The sequence below is a fragment of the Gopherus evgoodei genome, chromosome 20 (genome assembly GCF_007399415.2).
Source record: "Gopherus evgoodei ecotype Sinaloan lineage chromosome 20, rGopEvg1_v1.p, whole genome shotgun sequence".
Taxonomy (NCBI): Eukaryota; Metazoa; Chordata; order Testudines; family Testudinidae; genus Gopherus; species Gopherus evgoodei.
The window spans coordinates 22314-37797 of record NC_044341.1 but is presented as its reverse complement, the minus strand read 5'-3'; the positions used below and the strand labels follow the sequence as shown (position 1 = coordinate 37797).

At 50.3% G+C, this 15484-nt stretch overlaps 1 protein-coding gene across 1 annotated transcript; it reads left to right on the top strand.

The window, feature by feature from the left end:
* The first annotated feature begins 11655 nt into the window (after positions 1-11655).
* LOC115637767 (zinc finger protein 3-like) lies at positions 11656-15202 on the top strand. Its single transcript, XM_030539359.1, has 4 exons — positions 11656-13028; positions 13675-13788; positions 14130-14726; positions 15000-15202. The coding sequence occupies exons 1-4, from the start codon at positions 12944-12946 to the stop codon at positions 15185-15187; spliced, it is 984 nt and encodes a 327-aa protein (XP_030395219.1). The 5' UTR covers positions 11656-12943; the 3' UTR covers positions 15188-15202.
* Positions 15203-15484: the final 282 nt, after the last annotated feature.

Sequence of the window (15484 nt, the reverse complement as noted above, 5' to 3'; positions counted from 1 at the left end):
GATGTCTGGAGATGGATAGATGAGCATCTCTGGCATACAGAGGAGAGATGGAGAGGGGTGTGGGGGGGGCATATGGAGGACAGATGGTGATGCTGCAGGCTGACAGGTTTGTGGGTTTGACTGGTGGCTGATTGCCACAGCAGCTCCTGCTGCCATGTGCTGTGCTGTTTCTGATGCTGCTCTATCTCTTGCAGCCGGCACCAAGCAGAACCTGGCCACAGAGCAGCATTACAGCCATGGCTACAGCAGGTGTCCTATATGCCTGAGCTGCTCAGGGATGAAAAAGCATGTGGGCTCCTGGCTGCTGAACAACCTGCCCCACATCTCACCCTCTCCTGTTCCCAGAGTAATCTGCTCACAACAGAAACCAAGACCAGCCCTCAACTGGCCTGGTGCCCACTGCCCCTAATGTGGAAAGCCTGATGTCTGGTGGGGGAAACATCCCAGCATCTCAGCTGTAGTGTCAGGACTTACTATTACAAACGTCTCTCTGTCCCAGTTTCCAACCTGTTGCGGTTACTGACACCTATATGGCAAGTTTTTGCTGTCCTGCTGCAATTTGCTACCCCCACAATTCAGCTGGCCTGGGTCTAGGAGTAGCAATTTGTGACAGATGGGGTAGGTCTTGTTGCAATGTACTACTTCTGGGAAATCTCTATTTGAAATTGGGACACTCATGAAATTAGTTTTCTAACTGAATACATTTTTCTAAATTAGAAAACATTTGTGTTATTGATATCCAAATTTAATATAGAGATTTAATGGAGTAGGAAACTGACAGGGCAGACGCCATCCGTCACCCATTGCTACTCCTGGACCAGGGCTGAGGCAACCAAGGAACTCAGGCACCATTGAAGTTATATGATCACAAATAATAGCCTGACATTAAAAAAAAAAGTATTAAAATCTGTAATTTACTATGTCACAATAAAAACATAGGGGATGTTGTTATAATAATGAAACTAATGCTTTTGAAAAGTCAGTAAAAGGAATTAAACTACATTTACAGGAAATTATGATACACAATGGTCAACTCAAGCAATTAGAACAGCAAAAAAGACAAACCGTGAGCTGTCATCTGCTAACCCTAATTCCAAACCCTAACTCCTGTTCCCCTAACCTTTGACCCTAGCCCACACCACAACCAACCCTGACCCCTCCCTTCACGCTAGGCAACCCAACCCTGCACCCTAACCCTTCAACTAACCCTGATCCCCGATCATCACCCTATTATATCATAACACCCACCCTGCCCATAACCCTAACCCCTTAACTCTAACCCACCTTTGAACCCAAACTCTTACACAACCTAATCCCTAAAGCTAATCCTAACCCTTGCATTAAGCACAACCCTCTAACCTGCCTCCAAGAATCCAAACCCCTCGCCTCCCCATAATCCAAATCTCCCTCTCAACCCCTAACCCTTTCCAAACCTAATCCACACACTAAACTTAACTCCCCCTTACCCTCACCCTAATCCAACCCCTAGACCCTGACACTGTAATCCCAACCCTCAACCCCCAATTTCCCCCCTCCATGGATGGCACCGTACTCTTCCCAGTGGGGGGGCCGACTTAGGCTAGAGAGAAAATTGGGGGCCTGCACTCCCCCTTGCCACAAGGCCCCGCCCATCTCTATGACTCTGCTTCCTGCTGCTCTTAAGTGCCAGCGCTGCCCCGCCCTCTGCATTGCCCTCCTCATGGCCAGGTGGTGGCTAGAGCCGGCCATTGGGGAGTGACTGATGTGCTGGCTGGTGCCAGGAGATGGGCAGCTGGACTGCTCCTGTCATCTTCTCCTGCTGCTGCTCTTGGCCCCTGGGGCTGCGGCTGATCCTCAGCTTCCCGCCGCCTTTTGACTGCTTGCAGCCCCTAAGAGCTGCCCGAGTAGGGGAACTTGGCTCTGGCAGAGCCCTCAGGGAGCATCAACCACAGGCTGCAGGCCCAGGAGCCTGGGGCAGAGTGGGTCTGTTTGGGTTGCTGTGGGGCACCCTGAACCCACCGCATGCTCTGGGCTGCACATAGTTAAGTGGGGACTTCTGCACTGCTGCTGGTGGCAGCCCTGTGATCAGAGCTGGGTGGCCAGAGGGCGAACCAGGTTGGCTACTGAAAAGTGTCTCCCCCATGGAGGAGCAGTGACAAAGGTATTTCCCTTGGCACAGCAGTGACAGCCGCTGGCCAGTCGAGATAATGCACAGAATATCTCCCATGAAGCAGCAGCGACACCCGGGGGCTAGTCTGGGTAATGCAGAGAGTATGTTCCCCTTGGCATAGCATTGACACCTGGTGGTCAGTTGGGGTAATGCACAGGTGGTGTTTCTATTGGAGCAGCAGTGACAGCCCGTGGCCAGTCCCGGTAATGCCTAGAGTATGTCTCCCTTGGAGCAGCAGTGACACCCGGTGGTCAGTCAGGGTAATGCACTGAGCACATTTAGTTGGCGCAGCAGTGACATGCAGTGGGCACTTGGGGTAATGCACAAGGGTTCCCTTGTACTAGTAGTGACACCTAGTGACCAGTAGGGATGATGCTCAGACAGGGGTTCTCTTACAGGAGCAGTGACACCCGGTGGCCAATGAGGGTAATGCACAGAGCATATGAGGAAATATTAAAGACGCTAGGCCTCTTCAGCTTGGAAAAGAGGAGACTAAGGGGGGATATGATAGAGGTATATAAAATCATGAGTGATGTGGAGAAAGTGGATAAGGAAAAGTTATTTACTTATTCCCATAATATACAAGAACTAGGGGTCACCAAATGAAATTAATAGGTAGCAGGATTAAAACAAATAAAAGGAAGTTCTTCTTCAAACAGCGCACAGTCAACTTGTGGGACTCCTTACCTGAGGAGGTTGTGAAGGCTGGGATTATAACAATGTTTAAAAGGGAACTGGATAAATTCATGGTGGCTACATCCACAAATGGCTATTAGCCAGGAAGGGTAAAGAATGGTGTCCCTAGTCTCCGTTCATCATAGAATGGAGATGGATGGCAGGAGAGAGATCACTTGATCATTGCCTGTTAGCATCACTCCCTCTGGGGCACCTGGCATTGACCACTGTCGGTAGACAGATACCGGGCTAGATGGACCTTTGGTTTGACCCGGTATGGCCGTTCTTATGTAGGGTAATGTAGAGCGTATGTTCCCCTTGGCACCACAGTGACAGCTGGTGGCCAGTCAAGGTAATGCATGGGGGGAGGTCTCCCATGGGGCAGCAGTGACACCCAGTAACCAGTTGGGGTAATGCAGGGGGCCAGCAGATGTAGTATCAGCCTCTTGCCATTTGCTGGGGTGGGGGGGCAGGTGAGGTGGGCTGGAGAAAAAAATTGAGAGACTGCAACCCCCTCATCACCTGGCTTCACCTGCATGGGAGGTATGCCTCTGCTCCTCAGTTAATGGCCAGGCTCATCTCCTCTCCCCCTGGCCAGGATTTGCAGCAATATCATTTTTATTAAGATAAAATAGTAAATGGGATTTAATCCAAGTCCATACAAATAATCTAAATCTGTCCAAGTTTTAGTATTAAATCCCAAATCATCTTAAATAGCCCATCAGAAACCAAAATTTGGAACTGTAAACAATGCTTAATTTAAAACATAAACATTAAGAAAAACTATTTTGTTTTTAAAAATAAAATTTAACAAATGTTATAAATTATCAAAAAAGAGTGCTACTACAGGATGATAAAATAAATAATCCCTACTATTAAAACCACCTATAAATCAATTGAATAGCTGAATACTGGCCAAATCTTTATAAAAATATGCAGAACTAGGTCAAAACCAGTATTGCATGTCAGATATTCCAATCCAGCAAACATCAATTAAAAGCTCCATCTCAATTTACAAAAAAAAGCCAGTAAACCAAAACCGTCAGCCTTAAACAAACCCGCACATAAGTGAATTTAAAGCTGTACCAACATTAGAACAAACTATGTAATTTTCTAATTCTAACGTCTTCCTTCACCCAGGAGGGAAAGTGTTTTGTAGCCCCAGTAACCGTGCTGTCACGCCAGCATTTCTTTCACTCAATAAGGTTTTTACCAAATATAAGTTGCCCTTAAAGTTGTCTAACAGAAATTCTAATTGTATCTTTGCAATAATATCCCAAGTATGCAAGTACGTCCCCTCAGAGCAGCACCACATTCCTCAACTGCTAATGCAAGTGAATAAGTGATACTCTTCTGCTAGAATTCTAGAGATGCATTTGCAAACCCTGGGGCCTGAAGCTAATGGGAGAAAGGTCAGTGAGCGAGCTTGGAGCTCTCCGACGCCACCTGCTGGAGAGCAGAGGGAATTGACCGAGTGATGTACTAGCTAATTTAAATATCAAGGTTGTTTTCTGGTGTCAGGCTTCCACTGCTGGAGATCAAGGGGAGTGATTGAGGGTGGCATATCTTATTTCAGTATTAAGAAGTGGCAGTTTGGGGACAATTTGGGGTAAGTTTTGGGGTTGGGACCCATATTTTTAGTGTAGCTTATTAAGAGGCTGCCACTGACTGAGGGTGTGGTCACCCTGAACTGGAAGCCTGTAGTTTGACGTGGTGAAGGCGCGCTGGGCGCTGTGAATAAACTAAAGAAGAGACATTACATAAAATTACAGAAAACCGGTGTTGTGCCAAAACAATGTTTCCTGGTGGTTCTGGGGCTAAACCTCTGGTTTGTTACCTGGCTGTGTTGGGGGGTGTTAGTGCCCACGGCTTAGGCACGCTACGTGAGGGTGGCTCTGGGTGACTGACCGCAGAACGGAGGAGCGTCAGGGAGCGCTTGCGGTGCGCGGCAGAACCTGGACTGGAAGGCAGCGTGGGGCCGGTTAGTGCCCGCTGGGGAGTGTGAGACATGCTGCTCTGTTACGGGGGTGGAGGGGTGCTGACAGTCTGGCCACTTGAGAAGACCAGAGCTGCGGTGCTGGCTTGCCCGGCGTTTTCTGAAAGCTGATCTCCCACTGGGTCCTCACTAAGTGATGTTTTCTCACAGCTAATCTCCCATTGGGCTGTGCCTGGGTGACGCTTTCTGAAAGCACAGCTGGGCGCAGCCGTCAGGCCCTTGTGCAGTCGGCGCTCAGCGCAGGCCTGCGAGAAGCAGATTGAGGCCGAGTGGTGTCGATTCCGGCTGCCCGGGCGGAGGAACGGAGACCCCCAGCAGCGGGCGCTGCCGTCCTCACTGGTGAAGCCGCAGAGCTCAGGGAGTTCACTGGTTGCACCTGCTTGTGTGCTAGTGTTTTCTGGCAGCCAATGGGCTGTCGCTAGGAGATGTTTTATGACTGAGCTGGCAGCCAATGAGCTGTCAGTGTCACTAGGTGATGGTTTCTGACCGAGCTGGCAGCCAATGGGCTGTCACTGCCTGGGGGTGTAAAAGCAGCAAAGAATCCTGTGGCACCTTATAGACTAACAGACGTTTTGGAGCATGAGCTTTCGTGGGTGAATACCCACTTCCTCAGATGCATGTATGGGTATTCACCCACGAAAGCTCATGCTCCAAAACGTCTGTTAGTCTATAAGGTGCCACAGGATTCTTTGCTGCTTTTACAGATCCAGACTAACACGGCTACCCTCTGATACTTGCCTGGGGGTGGAAATTGCTGCTGCAGGCACCTGTGGCTCAGAAATTTCTCCAAGCCCCGGGACCGTTTGCAGTCACTGAAGGGAGGCGGGAAATCTCCAGGCTGGAGTGAAGGATCCAGTGGGCAGCGAACCCGCCACAGGCCCATGGGCACAGCCACTGCCGCGGGGAGTTGGACCAAACTCCCTGCTTTGCGCTGGGCACTGCCAGTGAACACGTGCAATTATTGTAGCTGCAGAATCCGCTCCCGTGCGTGTGAGCGAAGTCCCTGTAGCTGAGAGGCCAGTGGAAGCAGGATTCCTGGGGTTTTCCAGTGTGGGAGTTGGGAACTGGGCTCCGGGTTGGAGCGGTGTCGGGCTTAGGTTCGGAACTCGCAGTTAGGGTTGGGAGGAGGATTGGGCACAGTTTGGGTTAAGGGGTTTAGGGTTGGGGACCAGGTTATAGGATGAGCAATTTTTCGTTCAATATGGGTTCCGGAAGAGGAGTGTGTTAAAACTTTGTGTTGGGGGTTAGATTTTGGCGGGAGGATTTGGCCAACAGCAGCAGCATAGAAGTGTCCCAAAGACGTGGAGCGGAAGGACCCCCAGCCACCGAATGCTCAGAGGAGGAGCGCTGCCACCTAGGGCAGCAAAAACCATGGCGCCACTCCTGACTATGGTGTAACAGTGCCATGGTGCTAGAGAGAATATGGATGTGGGTGGGGACAGGTGGGGTTTCTTAGCCTCAGTCTCTGTGCTTAGTAAGCTGCTTTGTGTACAGGATTTGAGGAGGTTCGAGGGACCCCGCCCCCTGGCCAGAGCATTGCGTCTCAAGAAAGATGAGACCTGTGGAGGCTGTGGAGCAGGTGGTTAAGCAGCCAGGAGACTGCATGCTTGTACATCCCTGAGCAGCAGGGTGTGCATTGCATGTAGCACGAGTGTAGTACTGCGAGGGCAGTTTCTGCTGGCTGGATGGTGCAGGAAACGGGTCCAGAGGTGACACGGCCAGCAACCATGAGCTGAAGCTACCAACTTAGCAGTTTGACATTACCATCCATCCCTTAAGCCCTGTCCAACCCTTCAGCCATCCATGCATCCCTCTGTATGCCATATACATTGCTCCATCCATCCACATGCCTTACACACTCATCTCCATGTGCATCCCTCTGTCTCTCTGATTGGCCATGCAGTCCTCAGCACAATAAGACCCGGACCTTGAATAAGGCTTTTGGGTGCTGCAGTAATGGAGCTGGAGGTGATAGTATGGGTGTGGGCAGCTCTAGTACCAGCCCCACTTCTTCTAAGCTCAAAATCTCTAGAAAGATGGGGTGTGTGTGGAAAGACCAGCCCCCGCCCTAAGCCTGACAGGCAGGTCACAGCCTTCTCAGTACAGCACTGTCACTGTTGCTCCATGAAGGAAATGCTCTGTGCATTACCCCACGTCGCCACTCACTGTCACTGTTGTTCCATGAAGGAAATGCTCTGTGCATTACCCCACGTGGCCACTCACAGTCACTGTTGTTCCATGAAGGAAATGCACTGTGCATTATCCGATGAGGCCACACAGTGCCACTATTACTCCATGTGGGAAATGCTCTGTGCCTTAGCCCTAATGGCCACACAGTGTCACTGTTGCTCCTTAAAGAAATACTATCTACATTATGCTGCATGACTACCCATTGTCACTGTTGTTTCATGAAGGAAATCCTCTGTGCCTTACCCTGTGTTGCCACCCAGTGTCACTGTTGCTTCATGAGAGAAATACTATGTGCATTATCCCAAGTGACCACCGAGTGTCACTGTTGCTCCATGAAGGAAATTCTCTGTGCGTTACCCTGCATGGTCACCCACTGTCACTCTTCCTGCATGCAGGAAATACTTTGTGCATTGCCTCTCTTGGCCAAACAGTGTCACTGTTGCTCCATGAAGGAAAAGCTCTCTGCAGTACCTCTCGTGACCACAGAGTGTCACTGTTGCTCCATGAAGGAAATGCTCTGTTCATTATCTGGCATGGCCACCCAGTGTCGTTCTTGCACTATGAGGGATATGCTCTGTGCACTACTGCGCATAGCCACCCAGTGTCACTGTTGCTACATGAAGGAAATGCTCTGTACATTACCTGGCGTGGCCGCCCAGTGTCACTGTTGCTGCATGAAGGAAATGCTCTGTGCATTACCCTAAGTGACCAGACAGTGTCACTATTACTCCATGAGGGAAATGCTCTCTGCATTACCGCACATGGCCACCGAGTGTCACTGTTTCTCCATGAGGGAAATGCTCTCTGCGTTACCCCGTGTGGCCACACAGTGTCACTCTTCATCCATGAAGGAAATGTTCTGTACATTACTCCAAATGGCCACACAGTGCCACCATTACTCTATGTGGGATATGGTCTGTGCATTACCCTGCGTTAACATCCAGTGTCACTCTTGCTTCATGAGAGAACTGCTCTGTGCATTATCCCAAGTGGCCACACAGTGTCACTATTACTCCATGAGGGAAATGCTCTGTTAATTAGGTCTAATGGCCACATAGTGTCACTGTTGCTCCTTAAAGAAATCCTCTGTGCATCACACTGCATGGCCATACAGTGTCACTGTTGTTTCATGAGGGAAATGCTCTGTGCATTACCCCTTGTGGCGACACAGTGTCACTGTTGCACCATGAAGAAAATGCCCTGTGCATTACCCAGTGTGGCCACAGAGTGTCAGTGTTGCTTCATGAAGGAAATCCTCTACGCATTACCCGTATGGATACCTAGTGTCACTATTACTCCAGGAGGGAAATGCTCTGTGCATTTCCCCACATGGCCACCTAGTCTCAATGTTGCTTCATGAGGGAAATGCTCTCTGCATTACTGTGCATGGCCACCAAGTGTCACTATTGCTCCATGAATAAAATTCTTTGTACGATACCCCACGTGGCCACCCAGTGTCACTGTTGCTACATGAAGGAAATCCTCTGTGCATTACCTGGCGTGGCCACACAGTGTCACTGTTGATCCAGGAAGGATAAGCTCTGTGCATTTCCACACATGGCCACAGAGTGTCATTGTTGCTTCATGAAGGAAATCTTCTGTGCATTACCCCATGTTGCCACCCAGTGTCACTAGTACTCCATTAGGGAAATGCTCTGTGTATTACCCCCTGTGGCCACACCGTGTCACTGTTGCTCCTTAAAGAAATACTCTCTGCATTATACTGCATAGCCACAAAGTATCACTGTTTCTCCATGAAGAGAATGCTCTGTGCATTATGCTGCATGGGCACCCAGTGTCACTGTTGATCCATGTAGGAAATTTTCTATGCATTACCCCACGTGGCCACCCAGTATCACTGTTGCTTCATTAGGGAAATGCTCTGCGCATTACCCTATGTGGCCACACAGTGCCACTATTGCTCCATGAAGGAAAGGCTCTCTGCATTACTGCGCATGGCCACCGAGTGTCACTGTTGCTCCATGAAGGTAATTATTTGTGCGTTACCCTGCGTGGCCACCTAGTGTCACTCTTGATCCATTAAGGAAATGCTCTGTACATTACCCCAAGTGGCCACACAGTGCCGCTATTACTCCATGTGGGAAATGCTCTGTGCATTAGACCTAATGGCCACACAGTGTCAGTGTTGATCCATGAAGTATAAGCTCTGTGCATGACACTGCATGGCCACAGAGTTTCACTGTTGCTTCATGAAGGAAATCTTCTGTGCATTGCCCCATGTTGCCACCCAGTGTCACTATTACTCCATGAGGGAAATGCTCTGTGCATTACCCTGCATGGCCACACAGTGTCACTGCTGATCCATGAAGGAAATCCTCTGTGCACCCTACATTACCACCCAGTGTCACTGTTGCTCCATAAGGGAAATGCTCTATGCATTACCCCAAGTGGCCACACAGTGTCACTATTACTTCATGAAGGAAATGTTCTGTGCATTACCCCATGTGGCCACACAGTGTCACTGTTGCTCCATGCAGGGTATTCTCAGTTCATTACCTCAGGTTTCCACCAGGTGTCACTGTTGCGCCATGAAGGACATGCTCTGTGCATTACCCCATGTGGCCACACAGAGTCACTGTTGCTCCATGAGGAAATACCCTGTGTATTTCCCCGCATGGCCACACAGTTAGTGTCCCCAACACATTCCAAGAGCTCACTGGACACTTTGTGTCTGTTTGAATTCCTTTTCTAACAGGTGTCTGGGTAGTTGAAGTCCCATGTCTTCCCCCCCGTCCCATTACTAATTGTGTTTTGAATATTTCTCTTATTTGCATGACAGAGTCGAGAACATCCATCTGCGAGGAAAGAGCCGGGGGGGAATTGTGATGTGACGTGACTGTCCTGTTCTGACACGTCCCCTTCATGCCCTGACAGGCTGCAGTGTCACGTCCCATCCTCCCAGGCAAGAGAGATGGCTGCCGTGGGGCCAGCTCAGGTAGGGATTATCGAGCAGTTGCTGGTGGGCTCCTGTTGGTGGCAGAAAGGCAGTAAAGCCATAGGAGGTGGGTACTTCTGGGGGTGGTTAGGAGGTGAGAGGGGGCAGGAAATACCCAGGGTGGAGAAAGGGATGGGGAGAGGGCGTGACAAATGGGCTGGGATTAGTTTATGGTGAGGCCTAGATTCTAGCAACAGACCCATGGGATTTGTGGGTGGCAATTCCCTAATTTGTCAGTTGTCACGGTGTCTCCGGGCGATGCTCTGGAACTGCACCATACGAGGGCAGTCGGGACTCTGGGGGAGCCTCCTCTCTCTGAGCAGACTGTCACCAGGGCTTCAACCTTCCTGGGTCTGACCTCGAGCATTCACAGCAGCCCCTTCCGCACAGTGGCTTCCCACAGCGAGTCTGCCCAGGTGGGGTCCTGGGGAAGCCAGAGGGCCCTGCTCCCCAACTCCGCAGTGAGACGTGACTCTCAGCCAGCCAGTAAAACAGAAGGTTTATTAGACGACAAGAACACGGTCCAGACCAGAGCTTCTAGGTACAGGAAACAGGAGCCCTAAGTCAGGTCCATCATGGGAGGGTTAGGGAGCCCAGAACCCAGTTCTGGGCCTCCCTCCATTTCCCCAGCCAGCTTGAAACTGAAACTCCCTCCAGCCCCTGCTCTGGCCTTTGTCTACTTCCTGGGCCAGGAGGCCACCTGATCTCTTTGTTCTCCAACACCTTCAGTTGGCACCTTGCAGGGGAGGAGGGGCCCAGGCCATCAGTTACCAGGAGACAGGATGTTGGCCATTCTCTGTGCAGACACCATCACACTGGCCCTCTAGGGCTCTACAACAATCACACACCCTGGTCCCCCCACCAAGATACTTAAGAAAGGCATAGGGGAAACTGAGGCATCCCCAAAATATTCAGAGACAACATTAAGAACATTCTCACTTTGGCACAGTGGGCCTGTTGGCAGCGGAAGGGCAGTAAAGATATAGGAGGTGGGTGCTTCTGGGGGTAGTCAGGAGGTGGGTGGGGGCAGGAAATACCCAGGGTGGAGAAAGGGAGAAGAAGAGGGTGTGACAAACCAGCTGGGATTTGTTTATGGTGGTGCCTAGATTCTAGCAACAGACCCATGGGGTTTGTGGGTGGAAATTCCCTAATTTGTCAGCCCCCCCTGGACTGGGCTGGGGAAATGTACTAGCCTCCAATGCTGGAGTCTGAACCTACTAGCCAGAGGGCAACCGCCAGTGAGGCCCGGGGAAGACACCCCATCCCATCCCATCCAAGTGCTGGCACTGGGGAGGCTGTTGGGATATCTGCCAGAGGCTCTATCACCTGTATCAGCCTCTGGCAGGTAGGTGAGTGTTGAATGTTCAGACCCCTCCCATCTCTCTCTGCTAGAAGGGGCGAGGGGCACGCACTCCCTCTCTCTCTCTTCCCCCCTCCCCCTGATGCCTCCTGTCTGTTCTGATGGGGAGGGAGTGTGATCCTGCCTGCCTGCCTCCTAGAGCTTCCATGTGATTGGCCCTCTCCCTTGTGACCAGTGGGGTTGTCACTGGGCAGCAGGTGCAGAGTGGGGGGCTCTTTCTCTTTCAGGGGCCGGTGACTTTCGAGGAGGTGGCTGTGTATTTCACCAGGGAAGAGTGGGCTCTGCTGGACCCCGCTCAGAGAGCCCTTTACAGACATGTCATGCAGGAGAACTACAAGAACGTAACCTCGCTGGGTAAGGATTCCCATCCCCTCAGTTCTTAGAAGGGGAAATGAAGAGTTAAGGTTCACAATACACCCTCGGCGTTGCCCTGTTTCAGCGACACCCCGAGAGGCCAGTGAGACGCAGACCAGTGCTCCGCCCTCCCCGCTACAGAACACTTTGGGAGCAGAGCACAGGCGCAGGACAGTGCAAATGCTGACACCATCTCTTTGCTAAGGCAAAACTTGGGGTTAGGTCCGATGTAGGGAATAGAAGCTGCCTCCCCCCGGCCTGCGCTCAGATCCTGAGCCTACTGCACACAATCCATCTTGGTCTTTCATAATGTCACCACCCCTTTACCCTTCCAATGAGGATTCCTTCTGAGTCCTTGCCTTCACTTACCCCTCACTGAGCCCCAGGGACCCCAGGCATGTATGGCACCAGCCTGCTGACAAACCTTGTGGCAAGAACACACCCTTGTGCGCCTTTATTGATGCTGCCTGCACCACTCCGCACTGAAATGAGGAATACTTGTTCCTTCCAGTTTCACGTGCACCTCTCTCGGTGTCACAGTTCTGCCAAGCTAGTCCCTCCACTGTTCATGTAAAGCTACAGCTGGCACAGTGCACGCTGCTGGAGTGCCTGCAAATAAATGCTGGTGTTCACATCTGAGGGACACAACGCACAATGGCATGTGCTAAGTCCTTCCTTCTGTCAATCAAGACATTTTAAGGCCAAGGGAGACTATTTGGTCATCTAGTCTGACCTCCTGTGTAATACGGGCCAAGAGAGGTTGTGGGATCCTGGTCACTGGAGGTTTTGAAGAAGAGGTTAAACCAATGGTCTGTGTATACTTGGTCCTGCCTCACGGCTGGAGGATGGACTAACTGACACCTTGAGGTCCTTTTACCCCATGTGTTTCTGTTATTTTATGATTCATGCTCCTAGCCCTTCACTTTGACCTTGTCTCCCTCTGGAGAATGGGGGCTTTATTTAGTAGGTTTTTTAATGAAAAATAAGCATGGGTCAGCTTCCCTCTCAATGTGCTTTGTTACTGACTGGGTGTGAAGGAGTGAATTCCTCTCCTGGGATGGAGGTGTAATTCCTGTTGAAGTAGCATAGACCTGTCTCCATTTACATGGAAACACGATCGAGAACTGTCCGCGTATGAATGCAGCACACTGGACAATGCAAAGCCTCTCTCATGTGGCTGTAAATACCTACTGGCTGCAGCACCCCAGAAGAGACGGTGTTTATAAGGAGTCTGAAATCATTGAGACTCGCTGAGGTGCCATCATGACACACAAGGGTGCTGCCTCCGAAATGCCCTGTCTCAGAGTGGTGGAGCTGTGGGGAACACCCTTCCAAACAGCAAAGCCTCGTAAGTAGCACGTACTGGGATGTTTGCGCTGCCTTTGGGAGAGACCCTCCCAGTCTGGGTCCCCAGACTGGCCTTGGTGGCCTGTATGTAACTGCAAATATGTTGTAGTTTGAGCTGGAGCTCAGTCTCTTAAGCCTGAGCTGCAGTGTTTACACCAGCGGTATGTGTACCCCTGGGGTACTCAGAGGTCTTCCAGAGTTGCTACAGCAAAATCACTAGCCAAGTCAGTACAGAGTAAAATTTCATACAATGACTTGTTTATACTGATCTATATAATATACATTGTAATATACAATGTAAGTACAATATTTATATTCCAATTATTTAGTTTATAATGATATGGTAAAAATGAGCAAGTCAGCAATTCATGGTGTGCAGTGACACTTTTGTATTTTATGTCTGATTTTGTAAGCAAGTAGTTTTTAAATGAGGTGTAACTCGGAGGTACGCAAGACAAATCAGACCCCTGAAAGAGGCACAGTAGTGTGGAAAGCCACCGGTCTACACAACTATTTTTAACGTGCTAGCACCTACAGTGGAGCACCCATAGGGAGACACATCTCAAGAACCATTGTTACTGCACAAGTTGAGTAACTTCTTCTTTTGCATGTTATCTGATCTCACTGGTTTTCTTTGCCCTGAGCAGTGTTCCCACTTTTCAAACCCGATGTCATCTCCCAGCTGGAACAAGAGGAAGAGCCGTGGGCCCCAGATTTCCAGGGCTCAGAGGAAAGAGAGATCCTGAGAGGCAGCTGCATGAGTGAGGGATCATTAAACCTACTCAGCTGTTGAAGGAAACAGCTGGGATTCCCAGCAAAGACCTTGTGAGGTCTCTGGGTTCAGGGTGGTCCTCAGCAGGTGTCCTATCCTCAAGGCAGATACTGTTCCTGGCTTCCTACCCATCCTAACTCCTGGCAGTAGTTCTCTCCCCAGACTCCCTTCTCTCTGAGTGTTTCAGTGGGAACTGGATGCAGAATTGATCCTCTCCCCTCTCACTGTTGGAGAAAAATCAGGGACTGAATTTCCCCATCTCCAGCTACTGTCTTGGCTTGTCCCCCCTTTTCCCTTTCGGTTTCTGAGGTTTTCCTTTCTCTGTCCCAGCAGGTGAGGGGATGGTGAGAGAGACTGTGGAGCAGACGCCTCAGCAGGAAGAGGAGCAACTGGAAGCACATGGGGCGTTGTTGCAAAGATGCAAAGGGAGTGTGTCCAGGTGTTGCGAGCAGGGAAAAGGCTCTCAGGGGCAGCACAGGCCAGAGAAGCGTCAGGGGAACCAGCCAGTGCAGAAAGTTGGAATATCTGTTCACTATCGGGAAACTCACAAAGGCCTCAAGGAAGCCACAGCCTGGCAGAGAATCCTTACGGGAGAGAGAAATAACATGGGCTTTGAGAGTGGGAAAAAGTTCAGGAGGTGCTCACACCATCAGAGAATCCACACTGGAGTGAGACCCTATGGATGCTGCGAGTGCGGGAAAACCTTCGCTCAGCGCTCATCTCTTATTCGCCATCAGAGGATCCACACAGGGGAGAAACCCCATGAATGCTGTGTGTGCGGGAAAACCTTCGCTCAGTGCTCACACCTTATTTGCCATCAGAAGATGCACACGGGGGAGAAACCCCGTGGATGCTGTGAGTGCCGGAAAACCTTCACTCGGAGTTCAGGCCTTATTCGCCATCAGAGGATCCACACAGGGGAGAAACCCTATGGATGCTGTGAGTGCGGGAAAACCTTTACTGAGAGCTCACACCTTATTTGCCATCAGAGAATCCATAGGGGGCAGCGCCCCTATGGATGCTGTGACTGTGGGAAAACCTTCACTCAGCATTCAAATCTCATTGCGCATCAGAGGAGTCACACAAGGGAGAAACCCTATAAATGGTATGAGTGTGGGAAAACCTTCTCTTGGCACTCAGCCCTTATAAAACATTGGAGGATCCACACAGGTGAGAAACCCTACAACTGCCGTGAGAAACCCTATGGATGCTGCGAGTGTGGGAAAACCTTCGCTCGGAAATCTGGCCTTATTACACATCAGAGGATCCACACAGGGGAGAAACCCTATGAATGCCATGAGTGCGGGAAAACCTTCCATCACAGCTTTTCTCTTATGTATCACCAGAGAAGGTGCAAGGGAGATAAACACCATGAAAATCTTGTCTAGGACTCAGGAAAGATTTTTTCCCCCCTTTTCCTAATTCCAAAGTAGTGAACTTTAAGGCAGCATTTGTGGCATCTCAGCTCCCTCGCCACTGAACACAACCTCCATCACTTTTCCTAGTGTAACCAATTTTGGAGCATCACGTTTATACTTTTCCTCCCACTGCAGTGATTGTTAGTCACCAGGTTCCCCCATTAGGGACAGATTGCCTCGTTCCCAGATTGCACTGGGTTCTGCTGAATAGCAGTTGTGTCTTGTACTCTTTTTCCTCAATGTAAATATAACAGAGAAGGCGCGGGG